Source organism: Chrysochloris asiatica, unplaced genomic scaffold (assembly GCF_000296735.1).
Source record: "Chrysochloris asiatica unplaced genomic scaffold, ChrAsi1.0 scaffold00149, whole genome shotgun sequence".
In the NCBI taxonomy this organism is placed as follows: domain Eukaryota; kingdom Metazoa; phylum Chordata; class Mammalia; order Afrosoricida; family Chrysochloridae; genus Chrysochloris; species Chrysochloris asiatica.
The window spans coordinates 8,714,006-8,738,600 of record NW_006408667.1 but is presented as its reverse complement, the minus strand read 5'-3'; the positions used below and the strand labels follow the sequence as shown (position 1 = coordinate 8,738,600).

The following is a 24,595-nucleotide window of genomic DNA, read 5'->3' as shown; positions in this document are numbered from 1 at the left end:
CATATAGAAAAGACTGGAAGGAAAGTTATGAAAACATTAATAATGACGATTTGAGTTGTAGATATATTCATCAAAACCACACCCACTGCCACTGAGTCATTTCCTACTCATAGCGACCCTGTATAGGGTTTTGGAGGCTGTGAATTTTTATTAGAACAAAAAATCCTATATTTTTCCCATGGGGTGGCTGCTGCAGTTGTAATGCCAGCCTTGTAGTTAACAGTCCAGTGCTTATCCTAATACTACCAGGGTTCTTCGTAGACATAGTAGCAATTTTTATTTTGTTCTTTCTGTGCAACTGAATTATCCCAAATGAATTGAAGAAATATCATGGATCACTGGAATATTATTTTTAAATGTTACTTTAAACATGGTTTCTTGAACATTGAAAATATTTAATTTTAATATCAAAGTGTTATTTTACTGTGACATAATTAATATTCTATTGTGGAGTCCTGGTGTGGCGCTGTAAAATAAGCACTGGACTGCTAGTTGCTGCTTGGAAACCCTATACAGGGTCACTGTGTGTCAGAACCCACTGGATGCCACTTAACAACAGCAACAATAGCATTCGATTGTTTATTTTGGTTCCTAAAATAACTACTCTTAGAAATACATTGAGAAGTTACTAAATTGTTCTACATGTAAACTATGCCAGGCTTCTGTTCAAGGCTCTTTATTTTATGATGTTGTTGTGTGCCCTCTAGTTAATTTCAACTCACAGTGGCTCTGTATGACAGAGAACTACACTGTAAGTTTTCTTAGGCTGTAATCTTTATGAGAAGGAACTCTGGTAGTGTAGTGGGTTATGGAGTTGGGCTGCTAACTAAAAGGTCAGCAGTTTAAATAAGGAGAAAGATAAGGCTTGATTTACAGTCTTGGAAATCTGACATAGGTTGTTATGAGTTGGAAGTGACTTGACGGCACATAACCACCAGCACCTTCAGTTTTTATAAGTGAAAATCACCATGGAGCAGCTGGTGGGTTCAAACTTCCAACCCTGTGTCTGGCCGCCGAGCACATAACCACAGTGTCACCATTGTTCACCTTGTTTTATATGGTTACATAAAGAGAACTTCTGAGACATCATGTGACTTTTTTGAGGTCTTCCCCCAAATGGCTTCGTAATAAAATTAGCAGTTTCAATTTTGCTTTGAACACTTGGGTACTACAATAAAGTACACCTTACCAAAGTTTTCTTCAATTGTACTTCTTTTAGGAGTTAAATAAGGTCACTACTCAGTTGGATCAGGTGACTACAAAGCTGCAGGAGAAGCAAGAACATTGCAGTCAACTGGAAAGTCAGCTTAAAGAACAGAGAGACAAGCATCTCGCGTTAGAACAGAAAACCGAAGAGCTGGAAGGTCAAATTAAGGTTTGTAGAAAACAAATACAATTTAGCCCAGATACTGCTGTAGTAATGAAAGCCAATGACCTGGATGGAGTCAAAGATTTATAAGTAAAAAAATGTTTGTAGTTGTGGTATGAAATTCAATTACTTGTATATTTTTGTATGTTTTTCATTACAACTTTTTATTTCTTTATTAATTGGTAGCTTTTATAAATCAGTTAACATATGTACTATTCCCACTGTATTATGTAACTATTTCAAAGAGAGAGCCAACCAGGAATCTTCTCTTTTATTGCAAGGAACTTACCATGTTGTTTTTGTGAAACACTTTGTTTCTTCATTCTTCCATCTCCTTATCTCACTGCAGCATAACATTTCAGATGTATTATACCTTTTCCTTTCTAAAGTTTACATCTATAACCCCTGAATATTGCTTCTAATTAAGGAATATCATGGCTCCATTGGATAAGCACTGGATTGTGAACCACAAGGTGTGTGGTTCAAGCCCACCAGTCATTCCACAGGAGAAAGATGAGTCTTTCTGCTCATGCAAAGATTTAAAAGCCTCATAAACTACATATACAGGGTTGCCGTGAGATGGAACTGACTTGGCGGCACTTAATAACAGCAACAAAAAATAAATTTAAACCATTGTAACACGGTGAGCTTGAACCGCCGACCTCGCAGTTCAAACGGTTTTGCAGTCTGGTGCATTAACCCACAGCACCACACTAGTACTCCATACTGGATTGCTATGGGTCGGAATTGACTCGACAGTACTTAACAACAACAACAACAACACAACTCTTCATGGAAGGATTGATTACTAAAGATATTAAATACTGATTAGACATATCAGAGAAGGATTTAACTATGAATCCTTTAAAATGGAACTCCTGTCATTCGAAAGTTTATCAACAAATACTTTATTACTTTATTACTCGGTATGAAGAGAGAATATAAATAATAGTGTAATCACCTGCTTTAGTCAAGAAATTCTCAAGCTGCCATTGAAAAACGTGTGTGTGGCGGCGGGGAGGAAGGGGCTTGATGTGTCATTGGAAGTTAATGTGCTGGACTGCAAGACCAGTTTAAACAGAAAGGTTGGCGGTTCAAGCTCACCAACTGCTCTTCGGAAACCCTATACAAGGTCGCTATGGCTCAGAACCGACTCTATGGCATTTAACAACATACATATATATGAACTTTTGCTGTGGCGTTGTAGAGTCAACACTGTTCTGCTAACCACAAGGTCAGCTGTTCAAGCCCACCAGCTGCTCTTCAGAAACCCTATGTTGGTGGCTATGTGCCGTGGAGTCAGTTTCAACTCATAGCAACCCTGTATAGAGTTTCTGAGGCTGTAAATCTTTGCAGGAGCAGAAAACTTCATCTTTCTCCCATGGAACCGCTGGTAGTTTGGAACTGCTGACCTTGAGATTAGCAGTCTATACCACCAGATTTCAGAAACCCTATACAGGGTCATAATGGGTCAGAACCTACTTGATTGCACTTAACAATAACAACATACATATATATATATATATATACACTTGTGCATGTTTGTATGTATATGGAGTCCTTGTGTAACTCTGTGGGTTAATGTGCTGGACTGAGAGGTCGGTTTGAACTTCAAGTTTGGTGGTTCAAACTCATTAGTGCTCCTTGGAAACCCTTTACTGGGTGGCTATGATTTGGAACTGACTCAACAGCACTTACCAACATCATGTGTGTATATATATATATATATATATATATACACATATGTATGTATGCATATGTGTGTATGCATATGTGTGTATATGTATATGAATTAGGTGGCTTCAAAAAATTGGTGCAAAAGTAGAATTAACAGATAATGGAATTTTTCCATATACCTTTTGAAACCCCCTTGTGTGTATATGTATATTGTTTGCCAACCACTGAGAAGGAATGCATGGCAACCTCCTTGTGTATGTATATTGTTGGCCAACTCCATTCTAGTTTTGGGTATGTATAATTACATCAGTGTAGTTAATTATATTTTAAGAGAGCACATGTGTTATTTTGTACTTGAGTGAAAAACTTCACTCGTATTTATGCTTGTTTTATGCTTTATATTTATTTAAATTTTATTCTTTTATTCAGAGTTAATTTTTTTATGAAGATTTAGTGACTGCCTATTATAAAATGGAGAAAAAAAATATAAGTTAACGTACTTATAAATTAAGGGGGAAAATCTTGATCTAAGCCCTCTGAAATATTCCAATTTAAATAGCTCTGTTACTCATGAATAATTTCAGAATGTGCTTTTAATTGTAACATAAATATTTATGCTTGTTTTTATGTTGTCAAGCACCAATTTATGTGTGTGTGTATATATATATAATATATTTATATATATATTATATATATCTAATTATAAATATTACTAACATTAAAATGGCTACTATACTATATTTCTTCCATAGAAACTAGAAGCCGATACTGTTGAAGTTAAAGCAAGCAAGGAGCAAGTTTTGCAGGATCTAGAACAGCAAAGACAGCTGAGGACAGATTTAGAGCTCAGAGCCACAGAATTGAATAAACAGCTTGAAATAGAGAAAGAAATGTAAGCTAACCTATTTTGCTTAAAAATTAAGGGGGGCGATTATAAACTAAGTATTACACTTTCTTAAGATTTTACTTAGTATCACAATATTTAAAATATCTGTTAAATGTTTGTATTGTATTTATTCTGTAAACTACCGATGTTAATGTAAATAAAAAATAAAGCCATCATAATATGGTTAAAGTTAATTTCACTACAAAGAACTGAAAAATTGGTTTCATAAGATTCAGGTCAGTTAGTCTCTTTTCAGCACTAATATGGTACCCAGATCATGGTATCTGTGAATTAGAAATATTTTTTACTTCTTCCTGTACAATCTATAAACCTTTTGTGTCTATTTGTGGTTGGAATCTCCAGTAAAATTTTGAATGCTAATTAGCAGTAGCAGATGGCCTGCAATGGCCCCAGTATCATTGAGAAGACTGTTAAACATTTTACCATTAAGTATGAGATTAGCTATACATTTTTTATAAATTCCTTTTATAATTGATAACATTCTCTAATATGTGGTTTGCTGTATTTAATTATAGTCATGACTGGCTGTTGATTTTTGTGTGTGTGTGTGTGTGAATTAAGTGATAGTTTACATGGTAGAACATTGGCATTACACCATCGTTTCATTGCAGTGATTACAATCTCCTCTGTGCATCATAATTCAACAATATTTGCTTCTTATTTCCTCTTTTGGGGGGGGTGTACACAGAAACACTCAGGAATATATAATAAATTTAAACAACCAAAGGGCACATTCTGTAAGCCTGTCTCCTGGCCACCAGCACACAGTCCCTATCTTTCCATGAGTCCAGAGTCCTCAGCTGCTCCACTCTCTCTTTGTCCTCATCTCTGCCTTCATCTATGATGACGCAGCTTCTCTGGATAGGGTCCCGTATTCCCCTTGTGCTCTTCTCCCTTGATGATCCTAGAGTTCTCTCTTTCTGGATTGTAAGATTAACTACTCCCCCATTTTTGTTACAAAACTTCTACCTTTACAGTTGTGACAGTCACAATTAGTGATATCACTCATAGTGATAACAATTACTCACTGTTGAAATCGTAAGAATCTTCTTATCCCCATCTCTTTTCATCTGATCCGTCTAGACAAGATGAAAACTATTTAGTGGGGATTCTACCTTCCCCTGCACACGCTAAAGTAAACTCCCTCTTGAAAACTTGTAAGCCAGTTACTTAGTAACTTTTTCACACCCTCATTGTAGATAGCCAGTGTCAAAGTTGTCAGTCCTTATCTACCCTGTGTACAGAGGGGATAGCATTGATACTTGATGTGAAGACTCCTTCCCTCTCAGTTGATATTTTGAGCTACTACATCCATAAGTATAGGTCAAGTTTATCAAATTGTAGCAGTTTACACTTGCTCCTTTATCAGAATTTTTTTTTTTTTTATCTTCCTCTAGTCGAGTTCTGATTATCAAGCCATCAAGGCTAGGTTCAAATGGGTACTATCTGCAGTTCTGGATGTTCTTGTGTGTCTCCCCTCACTTCATATCAGCTGGATGCTTCACTCTCAGCTCTAGCTCTCCATGGCTATGTCCTTGTCCATGGGCTCAGGTGTCCCCAGGTCTCACCACACTTTGGACTAACCAGCCCTTCTTCTTCACTCTCTCATCTCCAGGTCAAGGGAAATCTATGGAACATGGTTGAACTCAGCCCATTTCTTCATTGCTGCCTTTTCCCCTCTTCTACTAACCAGTAGACCAACGTGATCGCCAGCAAGCTTACATGCCTGCTCATGTGTTCCCTTTGAGTATCAGTCTTGGAGGGGTTTGTCCTAAAGGGGCTTGATTGCTTGCTTTGATGACTCCTTAGTGAACAACTTGCTTGTTCTTGAAATAGTGGCTGTTGGTTTTTAATAACTTCTTTTTCTACATCGATTAAAAATATCATAATGATTTTCATCTTTATTCTGTTAATGTTGTTATTGTTAAGTACCGTGGATTCGGTTCCGACTCATAGTGACCCTGCACAGGGTTTCCGAAGCTGTAAATCTTTATAGGAGCAGAAAGCCTCATCTTTCTCCCATGGAACGGCTGGTAGTTTCGAACTGCTAACCTTGAGGTTAGCAGCCCGATTCGTATGATTAATTAAATTGAGATTTAATCAAATAGTAAGCCAATCTTGCTTTCCTAGGATAAGTTCTACTTGGTTCTGGTTGATTATTCTTTTCATATATTGCTGGGTTTGATTTTATCATACTTATGGTATTTTCATGCATTTAAAAGTACTATTGGTTTATAATTTTGTAAATTACTAACGTCAGGTTTTGATATCAGGATTATGCTTCATTTAGAAAGGAATTGAGATCTATTCCTTCATCCTGTGCTTTCTAAAGGATATGAATGAGAGTAGTAGTATTTATTTCTTAAATATTTGATGTAGTTCACCAGTGAACTAGCTGGGCTTCAAGTTCTCTCTATGGATTATTTCTTAATTTTGAATTCAATTTATTGATTAGATATAAGTTGTCTTAGGCTAGGTTTTCTAGAGAAGCAAAGCAGTGAAGCATGTGTATAGCATCATAGCTAACTATGCCTATATTAGGTTTCACCATCATGAGAATAACCACATCTCAACTGCTAATCTGCTGGAAATTCTGGCCTCATCAAGTTGGCACAGAACCCTATTACATAGTCTACTCTGAATTTTTATATCTTTCTTGACTCAGCAATTTGTATTTTTCAAAAACTTTATTTCTTTCATCTGAACTTCACATTTCGTGGCATAATTTTGTTCATAATATGTTTGAAGCTGTTAGGATCTGTAGTGATGTGTTCCCTCTTTTATTCATAGTAGTGGAATTTATTTTTTTATTTTATTTTTTTCCCTGATCCATCTAGTTAAAGATTTATTAATTTCATCGATCTTAAAAAAACAACACAATATAAAAATCCCAACTTTAACTCTCTATAAAAATATAGAGAGACCAAAAATATATATTATCTATAGAAAAATATGGAGTCCTGGCGTGGTGCTGTGGGCTAATATGTCAGACTGCAAAGTTATTTGAACTGGGAGGTCGGTGGTTCAAGCTCACCAGCTGCTGCTTGGAAATCCTAAACTGTGGGTCGGAATTGACTCAATAGCACTTAACAACAACAACAACAACAACAGAAAAAAATACATATATTTTCTCTTTTATTTATTTTTCCTCCATATAATTTTCTTCCTTAGGCCTGCTTTGGATTTAGTTTTCTCTTCTTTTCCAAACTTATTAATGTGAAAGATTTCCTATGGCTTGTCCTACTTTGTTTACAATTTATACGTGATGTCTGTCTTTTATTTTGTTTTATGAATTCATCCATTTACATTTTCCCTTTGCATTGCAACAATGCTAGATGTTGCATTTTTGGTACATGGCTATTGAAGTGCTTCATTCTAGTAAAATCAGTGTATAATAGTGTTTCAACAGATGGAACAAAGTATTATTGAGTAGTTTTTTCTAATTTATACAAGAAATATTTATAATAACCTGAGGATTAAAGGTAGATTGGTATAGAAGATATTAAAATCTTTAAGATTAGGTGAAATGGACAATTTTTTTGACAAACACAAATCACTAACTTTTAGTTAAAAATATAGAAATTCAAGATAGCCTTATATCTATTCAACAAATTGAACTCAAAATGAAGAAACAATACAGAGAGAGGACTCCATGCACATAGAGTTCACTGGTGAAGTATTGTATATTATATTTAAGAAATAAGTAAGACTATATGAAATTTTAAATGTCTCTAAGAGGAAATAGGACATTTGCCTTGCATTCAATATAGCCATATAAATGCTGAGCTGGTTCATCTTTCCATCACTCCTAAGTTTGAATCATTCTCTTGACATTTCTCACCTTGTTCTTGATGTTGATACTTGGTTTGAGTCCTACTAGGAGATCCTCAATAGATACATAACTCACCAGAATTTTTACTGATGAAAATCAGTTCCACCCCACTCACGTGGATGCGTTGTGAATGATCACATTCAATTTGATTTCGCCTTTAAATGCCAAATAGGTCACTCAGAGTGATGACGAATTTGGCCTGTGTCAAGAGGATGAGGGCCGTTGGCTTTTTCAGTAGTAAATCAGAGGTTGAAAGCCTAGGAAAAGTGCTCTTCAAGGAGATGAAATAAAATTCGTCAGAGTTCATGGTGATTAAGTTGTTTTATACTTCCATGGTTTCATCCTTGTTTTACGATAGGATGATGTAAATTTCCTTGCTCTTACATCTAGTAAATTGGAAGCCCTGTATGGTGCTGTAAAGATAAGCACTGGACCACAAGGTTGGTTTGAACTTCAGTGCTAGCAGTTTAAATCCAACAGTCACTCCTCAGAAACCCTATATATACATGGTTGCTATGAGTTGGAACTGATAGGACAGCACTTAACAACAGCGGCAACTTTGAATTGGTGGATATAGAGCTGCATTCGTTGCCTCATATGCATTCCTTCTTACTGTTAGCCTTATAGTTTCTGGTGCCTCCTATTGGAGGAGCACATCTAATCCTTTATGCCATTTACTCATGGTTTGTTGTTACTTCTGGATCCCAGAAACCATAGAGATCATCTCTGAGTTAGTCCTCGTTCTCTTCCCCAAGGCCCCTGTAGGCTCAATGAATGGTTCTTTCCACTCTTTTGTTCAGAAATTATTCAGAGACTCCTGCTTTATATTATGACAGAAAGTTTTTAGATCTTTTCTTCCTGTATACATCATATAAACATTTCTTCTCTGGAATCTTCTTACATTTCTAGAGCATTATTAAGAAAGGAAGCCTGGATCCCATCTGCTCCTGTATAATATGAACGTGTCTGGGATTTGTTAAAGCCCTCAGCTCATAGTTCAGTTCTTTCTCACAGGCCACCAACATCTGTGAACCTAACTATGTCCCTCCAACACCCATCACTCTAATGCTGTATCTTCATGACCAATGGCTTGCCTTCTTTAGTTTTTGATACTTTCTTTGATGCATGCGTTATTCCAAAGTAAGTTGTTTACTTTTCAATTATGATGCTGTGTCTAAAACTTCATGGAAAAATTGAATTCACAAATAATGGACTGTTACTAGAAGAGCCCCTTCATATTTGTGACTATTCTTCTATATCATTGTTAGTCATTTCGAATTTAACTCCATTGTAGTCAGAGAACATAACCTGTAAAATCATGCTTTCGAAATTTAGTCTTATTACCTTGGTTAATACTGAGACAGAAAAACCTACAAGGCTAACATCTTTTCTGCTTGTATACTTCATGCAAGCATTTTTCCTTTATGCATGTTTTTTTTGAAAGTGTGGTTTTCTTTTCTGTGCTGTATGTAGGTAGAGTGTTGTATATTATATTAATATCCATTAGAGCATGATGATTGCTGTTCTAATCTTGTATGTCCTTGCTAATTTTTCCTGAGATGGTTCTATCAATTTCTGAGAAAGAGGTGTTAACATTTTCAACTATGATTGTTTGTTCATTTGTCATTTTTTAAAAAAAAGTTTTATAGTTAATATGCCTTTATTCCTACTTTTTTAAAATTCATATAAGCTTATAGTTTCATCATATTTATGGAAAAGTTAGAAAACTAAGTAAACATGAAGTCTAGTTGATTTTAGGGTTATTGGACAGTAATATTAGTTATATTAAATGGTAAAATATTAGCATGATGACTTGTTTTTAGACCTTCAAAAATCAGTGAAGTATAAAACACTCTAATGTACGATGGAAATAGCAGAAATTCTGTAAGTATTACTACTTTGCATTTGGTTTGGTTTTGACTTTAGACAGTGGTTAACCTTTTATGTTTTTCTCCCTGCATATTATGCATAATTTAATTTCCTTTATGAAAATGATAAAATTTTATAGATTTGTATTCCTGAAGTTCAGTCTTCATTCCCTAGTTTTTATAATTTACATACTCAGGTATATGTTAAAGGACATAATAGCAAATTTCTTATGTTAGTCCACTATATTTTAATATTAAAATCTTTTTTCTTTCCTCTATTTTCGAAATACAATGTCATTCATATTTTGCTTTATTTTTTCTGTAAATTTATGTGTTTTGAAGTTTATGACTTGTCAAACAGGTGTTTTTCTCTTTGCAAGGATGGAGGCAAAGCCCTCTCTGTGCTAACACTAAGAATTGGGTCTTTAGGGTAGATGGAAAGAACTTTTCTGGCTGTTGTAGGCTCTAGGGTCTGCTATGGTGAATCTGTTCTAGTGGACTAGCCCAGATTAAATTCAAATGCTTAGGTGGTCTTGACTGTGCTAGTTATGTATTTGACTTCAGGAAACACATCTGTCTGTTAAATTACCAAATCAGATGATCTAAGGCATTTTTCAGTTTTATGAATTTGCATTATTATTTTGACTTCTGAAATATAAAAGAACATTTCAAAAATCAGTAATGATACATTATTAATATTAATGGAATATTAGGGATAATTATGCATTTAAAAAAATGATTTCTTATATATCTAGAGTATCCAGTACAAAATTGGATCTACAGAAAAAATCTGAAGCCCTTGAAAATATTAAGCAAAAACTTACCAAACAAGAGGAAGAAAAATTAATCCTTAAACAAGAAATGGAACATTTAAATCAAGATACCAAAGTGCAGCACCAGGAACTTAGTAACAGAATTCAAGCAGCAACAGCAGAATCTCAAAAGATGAAGATGGAGAAAGAAGCTCTAACAACAGAACTTTCTGCAACAAAAGAAGAATTATCAAAGGTTTCTGAGTCTTTGAAAACCTCCAAAAGTGAACTTGAAAAGGAAACTCACAAAGGAAAAGCTGCTGCATTAGAATTGGTTAGTTGTTTGCATTTACTTTTCTCAGGAAGAAGTGGTTATATTATTTTAAAGTCACTGATTTTTCTGTCTAATTCACTGTTGACTTTTTTAATTTTAAACTTTTTATTGTGAATTGAGTGAAGATGTCATAGTTGACTGGTAATCCTTCATTTAAATAAAGTAAAAATAGTTTTTATGAGTAATTAGAATTGCTCAAGTTAAGAAAAGGGCAGCAAAGATACTGGGATGTTTTCACTTGAATCTGACGGTCTTTCTCTATTGCTTGTATTATGTTTACATTTCGGAGAGATTACAATAGGTTTACCCACAGAGAATACCATTACTATTTGAAATATTCACATTTTAGTATTCTAAAATTATGGATAATAGTATATCTTAGAGATACCATAAATATATTTAAACTCTAGAGATAAAAAACTACAATCTTAGGAAATGAAGTAGGAATGTACTTTCTAAAATATTTTAAATAGCATAGAGTAGCAACAAAATTTAAATTCTCCTCTCAGTATAAAGTTCAGTGATAATAACCTAATCAAATTTAAAGTAAATATGTGTTAAAGCCTTTATGTGCCTTTCTTTTTGGAGAAAGCAACTCCTGTCGGTACATCTTCCCTCTTGAGTTAGATGCAATTTTTAAAGCATATTATTTTACTATTGTCTTTCTATAATCTTTTTTCCATTTTCTTGAAATTCTTTGTTCTACTTTGAAAATAACATGACAGTTTAATTAATTGTAATTAATTTTATGACATAAAAATGTGGTTTCCAAAGTATTCTAGAATACTTTAATTAGAACCACATTTTAGACACCTAAAATTAAAATACTTTAATTGGAAACCACATTTTAGATGCCTAAAATGTTTAATGATGCTTTGTCTATGAGTATGCATTGCTTTTGTGTATTCTGTACACCATTAACTTTATGTTCCAGTCTCTAAGAATGCATATCAATACATTAGAGACTAATAGAAATTGCATTTTTCTTTTTGTGTCCACGGGTTGGTTACTAATGGAAACTCTAGTTTTGTGCTGTCCCTCTCTCTATACTCTATATTTATAGCATTTTTAAATTGAAGTATAGTGCTGTGGGATAAGTACTAGACTGCTAACTACAAGGTCAGTAGCTTAAACGCTGCAGCTGCTTCTTGGAAACCCTTTATAGAGTTGCTATGATTCAGAATTGACTTGATAGCACTTGACAACAACAACAACAACAACAACAACAATCTATGTTAGCTCATCACTGATTCTAGTTTATTTCCTTATAAGAATATCGCTAAACATAATAAAATTCTTAAACTTACTATATTTTATATGTAATAAAATTTCCATATATTTAAGGAAAAAACTTGCAAAGCTTTGAAACATCAACTTCAGATACAGACAGAAAACATTCTTAAAGAAGAGAATGAATTGAAAAAGTCACTGGAAAAAGAGAAAGAGGTACAGTTTTCTTTTCCTGCAACGTAAAATCTGTAAAGCATGTTAAGACTTTTATAGTTTAATATCATTTTTACATTGTATTTAGGTCAGATAAAAGGAAATTTTTCTGAAATGTAATGGGTCATATATACATAGTTCGAAATTGTGTTTTACCTACTATTAAAAAAATTCAAGCTAGTTTATTACAAAAGAACCCAAATAATGGAATATAATTAATAAGGGTAGAAAATTGAGTCAACGAACTCTTGTATTATAATTAGGTAATCTATCTCAAGCAACATTATGTGGTTGAAAAATAATCTTGATAGACTTTCCATTAAAATGACTTTTCTAGAACTCTTTATCTCATGGATATTAATGGCATATTTAATAATCATTCTATAATAAGCAAGAGACATTGCTATAGTGAATGCCTTTATTGATCTCTAGCACAACAAACCAACAAGGAAACAAGTAACTAAATAAATGGATGTAACATACAGTTGTTATTGTCTGTGTGTTATGTCATTGGGAAACTAGGGTATAGACGTGTAGCTTTCTAGAAATCTGGTGTGATAAAGCAACACAACCTAGTCCTGGCAAGTATTTGAAGTAATGATTTTCTGGTTGTTGATTGAAAGAAGTAGCCTGTGCTGTAGATGCCACCGTGTATGCAAGTAGAGAAATGATGCAGAACCCAAGCACTGAGTCCAGATGGCCCAGATATGCATCCTGCCTCAGCTGTCTGCTAGCCAGTCTCTCTTGTTTTGTCTTGAGCAGATTACTTAAGCTCTCTGTGGTTCACTTTCCTCACCAATAAAATGGGGTAAATAATAGAATCTGTAAATTTTTTTTGAGAAATAAATGAGTTGATATGTTTCATTGAGTTAGTCACGCTATAATAAAGACACAAATATTAAATGGTTTTTTGTTTCGGTTTTTTTAACCATCACTACTGTTGGGAATTCTAAGGCGCTCTGGTAGCTTAGTAGTTATGAGTCCGGCTGCTAACCTCAAGGTCCTCAGTTCGAAACTACCAGCTGTTCTGCAGGAGAACGATGAGGCTTTCTGCTCCCGTAAAGATTCACAGCCTCGGAAAGCCTGTGCAGGTTCGCTATGAGTTGGAATCGACTCCACAGTACTTAACAACAACAACACTGTTGGGAATTCTGGGTGGTGCTATAGGATAAGCATTGACCTGCTAACCACAAGGTCGGTGGTTCAAACCCACCAGCTAGCTGCTCCTTGGAAACCCTATACAGGGTTGCTATGAATTAGAACTGACTCAGTGGCACTTAAAAACAACATTGTTATACTGCCTTTCTCTAACATTTAACAAAACTATCTCCCTAGACATTGGGAATAAGCTGAGGCCTCCAGATACAATACTGAAATTTTCTCAAAAGTAACTGAGTACGGTCAAATGCTCAAACTACATTTAAAATGAAAGCAACATAAAATGAAAACATGACTTTGGCTGGAAGAGCAGGAAATATAGACCGCCTTGTACACAGAGGAGCCTTATTGTGACTTCTGTACAATAATCTAATTTTGAACAAAAATATATTCTGGTTTTGCAAATTAAAGTAGTAACAAATGTACCCCAAATTTCCAAATGAGGTAACTAATTGTGCCGTGTAGTTTAGTGTCATCAGATAGAGGCTATCTAGATTTGCCAGAAGTTATTGTTTTATTATAGTTAGTATGGAACTATTCTTTCTGATTACCTGTGGCCAATAGGTTCAGCAGCTTCTTGTAAAATAATAGACATTCCAGTACTTTATCGATTGATGCTGATGTTTCTGTTTCCCCTGAATCAAAGGTGTATTCATCTAGTTTTTAAATGAGCTCTATTCAGATGCACATTTATAACTGCAGAAGAAGCTAGAAAGGTTGTTGTTGTTGTTGTTAAGTGCCATCGAGTCAGGTCCGACCCATAGCGACCCTGTACAGGGTTTCCGAGGGTGTAAATCTTTACGGGAGTAGAAAGCCTCATCTTTCTCCCGCGGAGCGACTGGTAGTTTCGAACCGCTGACCTTAAGGTTCGCAGCCCGATTCGTAACCACTATGCTACCAGAGTAGTATGAAGCAAATAATTGTATTGAAGATTCACTCTGCATATTATCTAAAAGGAAATAATGTTGATTGGGAAAGTTCCATGAGGGATCTCTTTCTTTTTAACCTCTCTCACTTACTACTGGTTTACCTGTGGTCAACAGACTGTCCTTTCAGCATGCCTGACATGTGGTAGGTAGTCAATAAATATTTGTCAAATGAACAGATGAAAGCCAAACATCTTTTATTTTCTTTTAGACATCTTGTCAGTTGCAGTTGGAGCTTAATTCAATGCAAGAGCAAGTTGTACAGGCCCAAAATTCTTTAAAACAAAAGGAAAAAGAAGAGCAACAACTTCATGGGAACATAAATGAGTTAAAACAATTGACTGAACAGAAGAAAAAGCAAATTGAAGCACTTCAAGGAGAAGTGAAAAGTGCCGTTTCACAAAAGGTAGTGAAATGATATTTGTTTACTGTTTATGAGAAGAACAACTGTGCAATTAAGATAGTAGGGTGACTAATACAAATGAGTTGCAACATAGAAAAGTTAATATATGGTCAAGATATTTCAAAGTATGAAACCACTTGATTATATGATTATACGTCTAAGCCTAGATTTCCATTCAATGTAACCATATTGTCAGATTATTCTTATATAATGTAAATTTCTAGCACTAATCATTTGATATACATGAAACCACCTTTTTGTAACACTTAAAATCAGGGAATAATTTATATAACACTTCTAGTGTATTATAAAATTTTAAACATATTTTGAGTACAGATTATCTTTATTAAGAGAAAGATGATCAAGAACAAAAATTACAAAATGGTATATATTTTAAAAATCAATATTTCCAAGGTCAGATAGTTAAAATCATTTGATATCTCTTAAGTTACAGCGTAATGGTTTCGATTTCTTCCCTACTCTAATTTATTATGAAGAGTCCAATTATCCATTGATAAAAATGGATTGTACTTAATATAAAATAGTTGAAGAAAGTGAGTTGTTTTCCACTGTTATTATGTATACATATTAATTAATTTGTAACATACATTAGATTGATGGTCACAATGAAGTATTTTTTTAATTGAACAACATTTAGTCATAGAATTGTTATAAGAATTGAGCTAGTGTATTTAAGTTACTTAATAATGTGCACAACACAATTTAGAAATAAAACAAATTGCTGAATATTATGAGGAAGCATAGCAAAAGTATGATCTAGGAAGTGTTAACATGGTGGATCGTGCAGTGGCAGTCCATGGCCAGGAAATAGGAAAACCAAAGTTAATGTTTAAGTGGGTATTGATGTGTATCTACACACATACATAAAACACACAGGTGTACACATACTAGGGGGCTTCAATAAGTGAAAAAATTTCATTATTTCAATTCCATTTTTTCCATGAATTTTTTGAAGCCCTCTTGAATATAACCACATCTAAAAATAGATGTCTGTCTAAGATCGTTTGAGAGCCACTGATCAAAGATCTAGCAAGCAGGCTATACATCAACAGCTCTTGTACCAACTTTATTGAAAATGTAATGTGGGAACACAGAAATAGATATTAAGTCCTCCTTTGAAGCTGCTTATAAGTTAATGAAGAAGCAGATATATAAAGATTAAGGAAACTGTAATATAAGGGAAAATGACACAAGAACCTAAAAAGCAGTGAGAACTGATGAAAATTTTGACTGGAGCAATTACTTTCTAGAGGAGGGAGATAGCATTGTCACGGAGCCTTTGAAGATGATTATAACTTTGAAAAGTTAATAAAAAGGGGGAAATTAGACACTTCATGGGGAGAAACAATATTAGCAAAGTTTGAAAGACTTTAAAAATGTCTTTATAAATAAACATTAGTTATTGGAGTGCATAAGGAGCTCTCGTAGCATAGTGGTTACGAGTTGGGGTGCTAACCTCACGGTCAGCAGTTTGAAACTACCAGCAGTTCCACAGGAGAAAGATGAGGCTTTCTGCTCCTGTAAAGATTGACAGCCTCGGAAACCCTGTACAAGGGTCACTATGGGTCAGAACCGACTCAACGGCACATAACAACAACACTTGCAGTGCATACAGTAAGTGGAGACATGTAAGGAGAGAAGGCTAAAGTATGGGGTGAAGTCAGATCACAGTGGATGTTGTATATTTATTTCTGCTTAAGATTTTTAAGCATTAGAAAGCTCAAGGTTTTTGTGTGTTTGTTTTTGTTGTTTTTTAAAGCGAAAAATGTGATCAGATGTGTTTCAGAGCAAAATGTAATCAGCTTGTGAAGGATAAATTGTAGATGACTGCCCTTCCTGTATTCTCTGTTGGAACTTTAGGTTGACTTCTATTAAAACAGTTATCAAACTGTTGCATAGATCTGTTTCCTTATTGAACTCCCTTCCTTACTAATCGATTTAAGGAGCCCTGGCTAAGCGTTTGTCCACTAACCAGGAAAGACTAACAGTTCAAAGCTACCATCCATCCACAGGAAAAAGATGTGGCAGTCAGCTTAGAAACCCTAATTCTGTTCTATTTTATTCCTGTAAGGTCGCTAACAGAGTTCAGCTCCTTGAAATCAGGGAACTGTGTCTTTTCTAGAAAGACATTATCTCTCTCTCTTTCTCTTTAAGTGAATAAATGAATTAATATAAATCAATATGTTGATCAGAGAGAAGATATTTGATATCAAACAGGAGCCAAAGGGGTAAATAATGGTCACTGAGAACTTAGTGAAGGCCCAGATGGGACTTACAATGGATATTAAAGGAAAAGAAAATGAGGTTTATGAAAACTGTTAAAGAATTTAAAGCCTGTTTTAGAAAAGAAAATACTTAAATTTAACTGTCGTATCCAACATGAAAAATTTGTCTAGGAATTCAACATGAAGGATCAAAATTGGTAAACGAGCTCTATAAAAGGTAGTGGACATGGGGTGCTATCAAATAAATGTGTAGGGAGATCAGTGCCACCCTGCCATAGGCCATAACCCCAACTCCTTCAGTCCTCGCCTAGAGCCACTGACCCCATCGTGCCTTCTCATTTCCACGGCCACAGCCTCAGTTCCGACGTTCATTTTCTTTTTTCTGGGGCCTTTTTGTAGCCTCTTAATAAGTCTCAGAACCTTGTCTTTACATTTTCAATGTATTGACCCGTCACTCATTCTTTCATTCAAGAAATATTAATAGGTATCTGTTTTGTGCCAACACATAATTCTAGATCCTGTGATGTAATGATCAACAAAACAGCAAAGGACTTGTCCTAAGGGAGCTTACACTATAGTGGGGAAAGAAACCAAACAGGGTAATGTGAAAAGTAGTTATAGGAGAGAGTCCTACTAAAGAAGCCTGTCTTTGGTAAAAGACATGAATTGCAAAGGTAAGCCTCGCAGAAGGGAAGAAACAACTAGTGCAAAGACTTTGAGGATAAAACAAACTTGACACTTTCTAAAGAGACCCATATGAATTGAGTGTAGTGGGAGAGAGGAAGAGTGAGTAATATTAGATGAACTCAGAAACTAAACAGGAGTCAGACCATATGCGTGCAACCAAGTAAATGATGAAATAACAGAAAATGAACAATTAAAATTGATAAGAAGATTTTGAACTGAGAATAATCACATCTGCTTAAAAGGCTATAAAGGAGGGAGTAGGAAAGTCACTGAGAAACTATTGCACTAATCCAGACAGCACATGATGATAACATGAATGTAAGTGTTAGCAGTGAATGATTAAGTGATAAATTTTAGGATTTAGTCATAAGGACTTGGTAGATTAGATGGTTAGAATGGAAAGAGGAATCAAGACTAACTCTAGGTTTGGGCTTGTGCTAGTGAGTTACTAATCCTGTTTACTGGTGAAGATTATTTTAATTTTTTGTGTGAAAGTGTGCTGTCAGGAACCAAGCATATTTGAGGTAGGAGTCTGCAAGCCATCCAAGTGGCAGTATCAGGAAAGTACTGGATCTAATGAACACAGAATTCAGGCAAGAGAGATTGCAGCTAGAGATATAATTCAAGAGTCAGTTGATATTTAAAACCATGGGTCTAAATGAGAACTTATCGGAAGAGAAATATATGGGAATACAAGAGGGCCAGCAATTGAACCCTTGGGTATTATGATAATATAGAGATCAACTGGCAGAAAATGAGTTAGTAAAAGATTTTGAGAAAGAATGGCAAGTGAGGTATGAGGAAAACCTAAAATAGAAAGTGCCTTCAAAACCAGGTTGGAGAAAATGTTTCAAAAAGAAGACATAAATCAGCCATATTAAGATCTGATAAGATGTCAATAATTTTGCATGTGGGTTTTGGAACATGACGGTCACTGGTGACATTAATAGCAGTTTCACTGAAGTAGCGTATTTATTTTAAAAGCCAGCTACTTGCTTATTTATATAGTTTTGTTGTTATTAAGTCTGTTGAGTCGGTTCTGACTCAGAGCGATCATGATGAGTTTCTGATGATGGAGTGTTTGAATCACCACCTTGCTGTTCAAATCGACCTTGTGGTCTGTACTTATCCTATAGTGTTCCACCAGGACTCCTTTAATAGTATGCATACCCGTGTTTTAATTATGCCATACTTTTAACATGTTTCCTGATTCTTAAAGACTGATGGTAACTCTAGAGTTTAAATTGTACTTTTCTTTTTTCTATTTTGATATTATTAAAGGTGATTTGTAGAAATATTCTAGTTTGTTCGTGAATTTCAAAGAGCAGAGATCATATGCTTCAGCACAATGATGGCTTTTAAAAATATCTTTCACGTAGAAGTTTCCCTTAGATCTACCTTAAGTTATTATCATCTTTTAAGACATCTAACACTGCATACTCCATTGTTGTTGTTGTTGTGAAGTGTCGTCGAGTTGGTTCCAACTCATAGCAAACCTGTATATCGTTTCCGAGGAGCGGCTGGTGAGCTTGAACCACCTATCTTGCAGTTCAAACTGACATTGCAGTCCAGCGTATTAACCCACGGCGCCACACCAGGACTTCATTAAACATAATTATTACTCTCAGTATCTTAAGACCTTAATACTTTAGGGCTTCCCAAGGAATTGCTTTTTTTCCTACTGAATTATGTTGACATTCGTGGTATTTTCAATTAAGGCTTATTTGACTTTGTAACTTTGACTTTATAACTGTATGATAAATAAAAAGCAAATCCATTGACAGTGAGTCAATTTCAACACATACCAATCCTATAGCAATGAGTAGAATTGCTCCATAGGGTTTCCAATGCTGTAAATCTTGCTGGAAGCAGACTGCCACACGCTGCCACCCTCACCTCCAGTGGAGAAGCTAGGTTCAATTGCAGTAGGTTCAATCTGCAGACTTTTTAGGTTAGCAGCTGACTGCTTAACCACTGTGCCACCTGTGTTCCCTATATGGTAAGTAAGTTATTCTATTGCTATAGATTAAGGTTAGGACATAAATACAGTTTAATTTGTTCTCCAAGCATCATGTTAGTTGTATGGGATTCTTTTTATGTTTATAATTGGTTTGCGATGTGCATAATGATTTTTGTATGTTTCAGACAGAGCTTGAGAATAAACTGCGACAACAGTTAACTCAGGCAGCGCAGGAACTCACAGCAGAGAAAGAGAAAACATCAGTGTTACAAAACACCTATGAGAAAAGTCAGGGAAATCTGAAACAGCTTCAATCTGATTTCTATGGGAAAGAATCTGAGCTGCTAGCTACAAGAGAAGATCTTAAGGTATAGTAAACATATTACATCATAAAATTCTCAACAAGTTGTTTGTAGACATTCACTAAATGATTGATTGGAATCCAAACAGGCAAGAGTATTTGTGGAATACTAGGGGCTGTTTTCTATTAAGTTAGCATTTTGGAATATCAGGCCTTTCTTATTAAATTGTTTTTTCTTACAATGAAAAATATATGTAAATATTTAAAACAAATTGAATCTATAACAGAAAAATAATTAGAAAATAAATTTATTACTAATTATACTCTAAAAGGTTGGTCTATATTAGCCTTTCTAAAAACTGCCCATTTTTAAAGTTATGTGAAAATAACTTTGAAAATGGGAAGTTGTTAGAAAATCTTAAGATTTAGATATATAAGCCCCTTGTGAAAGTGCAAGCAGTTTTACTGTTGTTGTTGTTTTTTTCTCCTTCTCAAGATTATTGAAACTTGTAATAATTACATTTAGGAGATTATAGTTAAAAATAAACTTAAATTTAAATATCCAACCACAGAGGGAAACTTTGTCCTTGACATTGCTATTTGCTAAGATAGGCATCACATTTATTAAACGTGAAGATGCACACTATATATCATATGGTATATCAGTCCTATATGGGAAATGTGTAGTCTTTCACAGATGATTCAGCCAACATTTTTGTTTTGTTGTGCTTTCTTTTATCATGGTGTGTGTGTCAAAGTGAAATATCATGTTTTCTGTTTTCCCTGTGTTTGTTGTTTTATTCAATTTATAGTAGATTTTTACAAAAATCTGTTGTAAATTACAGAATATTAAAATATACTATCAGTATATGTGTAGACTTCAAAAAGTTCATGAAACAGTTGAGAAAGATAATGGATTTTTTATGTGGGGGAGAGGTAGATGTAAGGAGGAGTAGTTAGGGTTACAACTGTGGCTATGTCTACGCTAGGCCTAGTGTTTTGATTAGGGCTAGAGTTGGGAGTAGGGGTTGGGCTAGGGTTAGGAGTAAGGATTTGTCTAGTTTAAGGATTATAGTTAGGTTTATTTTTATTTATTTTTTGAAATTTAGTTTCCATTTCATTTGAAAGTTCTGTGACTATACTCTTCTCTCTTTTTACTTTGTGGTTTCTTTGTTGTTCTTGCAAGCTGATATCTCTGCTTCCCTATTTTCAGTCTTGTAGCTTTTTATTAACTTTGTTAGCTGTTGCTCATAGTAAACCTGTGTACTATAGAACAAAACACTGCCCAGTCCTCTGCCATCATCTCAATTGTTATACCTGAGCCCATTGTTACTGCTACTGCGTCAGTCTCATTGAGTTCTTCCTCTTTCTTGTTGACCCTCTACTTTACCAAGCATAATGTCCTTCTCCTAGAACTAGTCAACCCTTCGTGACAATATGTCCAAAGTACAAGAGACAACATCTCACTGTCATCACTTCTAGCGAACAATCCTGCTGATCTTCTTCCAAAACAGATTTGTTTATTCTCTGGCATTCCACGGTACTTTCAGTATTCTTTGTCAATACCATAATCCAAATACGTCAATTCTTCTCTGATCTTACTTATTAATTGTCCAACTTTAACATGCATATGAGGCAATTGGAGCTACTCTGGCTTGGGACAAGCACACCTTAATTCTCAAGCTGATGCCTTTGCTCTTTACTGCTTTTCAGAGGTCCCTTTTAGCAGATTTGCCTAATGCAATATGTTGTCTGATTTCTTGACTGATGCTTCGATGGACTTTGATTGTGGATCCAAGTAAACTGAAATCTTGGACAACTTGAGTCCTTTTCCTTTTTTCCATTTATTAGTCCCATGGTTAAGATTTTCATTTCCTTTACATTGAGATGCAGTCTGTACTGAAACTTGTAGTCTTTGATCTTCATCGCTAAAGGTCTTTTCATTTACCACTAGCAAGTGGGATAACAATCTGCATATCACAGGTTGTTAGTGATTTTTCTTCCAATCTTAATGTCATGTTCTTCGTATAGTCTAGTTTCTCTGATTATTTTTTCAGCATATAGATTAGATAAGTATGGTGTAAAGATACAACCCAGGCATATATCTTTCCTGATTTTAAACTATTCAGTATCCCCTTGTTCTCTTTAAACGACTGCCTCTTGGTCTCTGTACAGGTTCCTCTTGAGCAATTAAGTGTGCTGGAATTCCCATTCTTTGCAGTGTTATCCATAGTTATGATCTACACAGTCGAATGCCTTTGCATAATCAATAAAACACAAGTAAACATATTACTGGTATTCTGTGCTTTCAGCCAAGCTCCATCTGACATCAGTAATGATAGCCTTTGTTCTAGGTCTTCTGACGGCTCCCTGTTGATGGACTCCTGCAGCCATATTTGGATTATCTTATATAAAATTTTACTGGTGTGTGATATTAATGATATCGTTCAATGATTTATGCATCTGTTGGTTCATCTTTCTGTGGTATGGCACAAATATGGATCTCTACTAATCTACTTGGACTTCTGGTGTAGTGCTGTGGATCAGCACTGGACTGTGAACCACAAGGCCAGCAATTCAAATCCACCAGCTGCTCCTCCGAAACCCTATAAGGGTCACTATGAGTTGGAACTGACTCGATGGCATTTAACAACAACACAGTAACAACACTAATCTATGGGTCAAGTAGCTGTCTTCTACATTTCTTAACACAAACAAGTGAGCACTCCAAGTTCTGCATCACTTTGTTGAAATATTTCCGTTGGTATTCCATCAATTCATGGAGCCTTGTTTTTCCCTGATGCCTTCACTGCAGCTTGAACTTACTTCTTCCTTTAGTACCATCATTTCTTGATAATATGGTACCTCTTGAAATGGTTGAACATCGACCAGTTCCTTTTGGTACAGTGACTCTGTCTATTCCTTTTATCTTCTTTTGAGGTCTTTTGCATCATTCCGAAACTATGGCCCATAGAGTCTTTTAAATATTGCAACTCGAGACTTGAAATTTTTCTCCAGTTTTTTCACCATGAAAAATGCTGAGTGTGTTCCTATATCCGAGTATTTAGTCACTGAAAACCTTTTGTATAGCAGAGAAACACTAAGAAATAGTGCTGGAAAATGAACCCTTGGGTTTGGGAGGCACTCAAAATGCTACTGGGAAAGAGATGCCTCCTGAAAGTAGAGTTGACCGTGATAATGTGAATGGAGTAAAGCCTGTGGGAATAGAGCCCACGAGACCTTCATTTGCTGATGGGGCACAACTCAAAATGAAGAAAAATAGCTGTAAACATCCATTCATAATTGGAACATGGAAAGTATGAAGTATGAATCTAGGAAAATTGGAAATTGTCAATTGGAAATTCAGATTTACAGGAGGGACCAGTCACTGGAGAAGGATATCATATTTGGTTAAATGGAGGCTCAGAGAAAAAGTAGAAGACCCCCAGATGAATTGACAAAATGACGACAGCATCAGTGGGCTTAAGCATGGCAACAATTGTGAGGCTGGTCCAGGACCGCGCAGTGTTTTGTTGTGCATAGGATCGCTATGAGATGGTACCAATTCGCTGGTACATAACTATAACAACAAACGTTGTTGGGAAAGGGTATTTGCTATGAAAGAGTCGTTGGTCTTCCAAAATTCTACCATGGATTCACCATCTTTATTTTCATCACCAAGGCCATACTTTCCAACTGCTGACCCTTCCTCTCTTGTTTCCAACTCTGGCATCCGATCACCAGTAATTATCATTGCATCTTGATTGCATGTTTGATCAATTTCATACTTAAGAAGTTGATAGAATTCTTCAATTTCATCATCATTGACTTTAGTGATTGCTGTGTAAATTTGAATTGTATTTTTCTTAATTGCTCTTTTTTGAAGGTGTATGGATATTATCTTATCATAGACAACATTGTACTTTAAGATAAAGATTGAAGTACTCTTTTTGTCAATGAAAGCAACCCCTTCCTCTTCACTTTGTCATTCATATTGCATACGTTTCACATTCTGATTATTAATGTTATGTTTCCAGCTGTTTCTTTCCATTTTGTGTTGTACCTCATCAACAAATGAAGATCCTGAAATCTTTGCTCCATCCATATCATTAAGTTTATCTCTACTGTGAGGAGAAAGCTCTTCCCCAGTTCTGTTTTGTCTTCCAACCCAGCGGACTCATCTTCTGGCATACTATCAAACAATGTTCCACTGCTGTTCATAAGGTTTTCAGTGGCTAGCCATTCAGAAGTGGTCCGCTTCTTTTTCTTTTTAGTCTTTCTTAGTTTGGAAGCTTTATTGAAACCTGTCCACCATGGGTAACCCTGCTGATATTTAAAATACCAGTCACATAGTTTCCAGTATCACAGCAACACACAAGCACCAGAGTATGATAAAATGACACATGAGTGGTGGCGTTGTTCACTTTGGATACTTCTGAGTTGTGTTCTGAGTGATGTTGTCATGTAAATCTCAGGTTGCTGTTCATTGTGTTTTTGTTTCCTGAAAACTCCCTTTAGTATTTTTTTGGTAAGGTTGGTCTGCGTTTTACAGATCCTTTAAATTTCTGTTTATCTGGAAATATCTAAATTTCACCATTATATTTGAGGGACAGTTTTCTATGTATATGAATCTTGATTAATAATTCTTTTTTTCTTTGAGAGTTTTATATACGTCATCCCGTTTTCTGGGTGGTTTCTGCTGAGAAATTAGCATTTAGTTTTAATTTTTCTC

General features: G+C 35.2%; 1 protein-coding gene across 1 annotated transcript in view; it reads left to right on the top strand.

Moving 5' to 3' along the window:
* Window positions 1-24,595, top strand: part of EEA1 (early endosome antigen 1) — a 197,923-nt gene that overhangs the window by 154,311 nt on the left and 19,017 nt on the right. Inside the window, exons 17-22 of the mRNA XM_006870728.1 lie at window positions 1,220-1,375; window positions 3,799-3,938; window positions 10,409-10,739; window positions 12,084-12,185; window positions 14,478-14,672; window positions 19,748-19,930. Coding sequence (XP_006870790.1) covers window positions 1,220-1,375; window positions 3,799-3,938; window positions 10,409-10,739; window positions 12,084-12,185; window positions 14,478-14,672; window positions 19,748-19,930 — 1,107 coding nt within the window. The remainder of the gene's footprint in view (window positions 1-1,219; window positions 1,376-3,798; window positions 3,939-10,408; window positions 10,740-12,083; window positions 12,186-14,477; window positions 14,673-19,747; window positions 19,931-24,595) is intronic.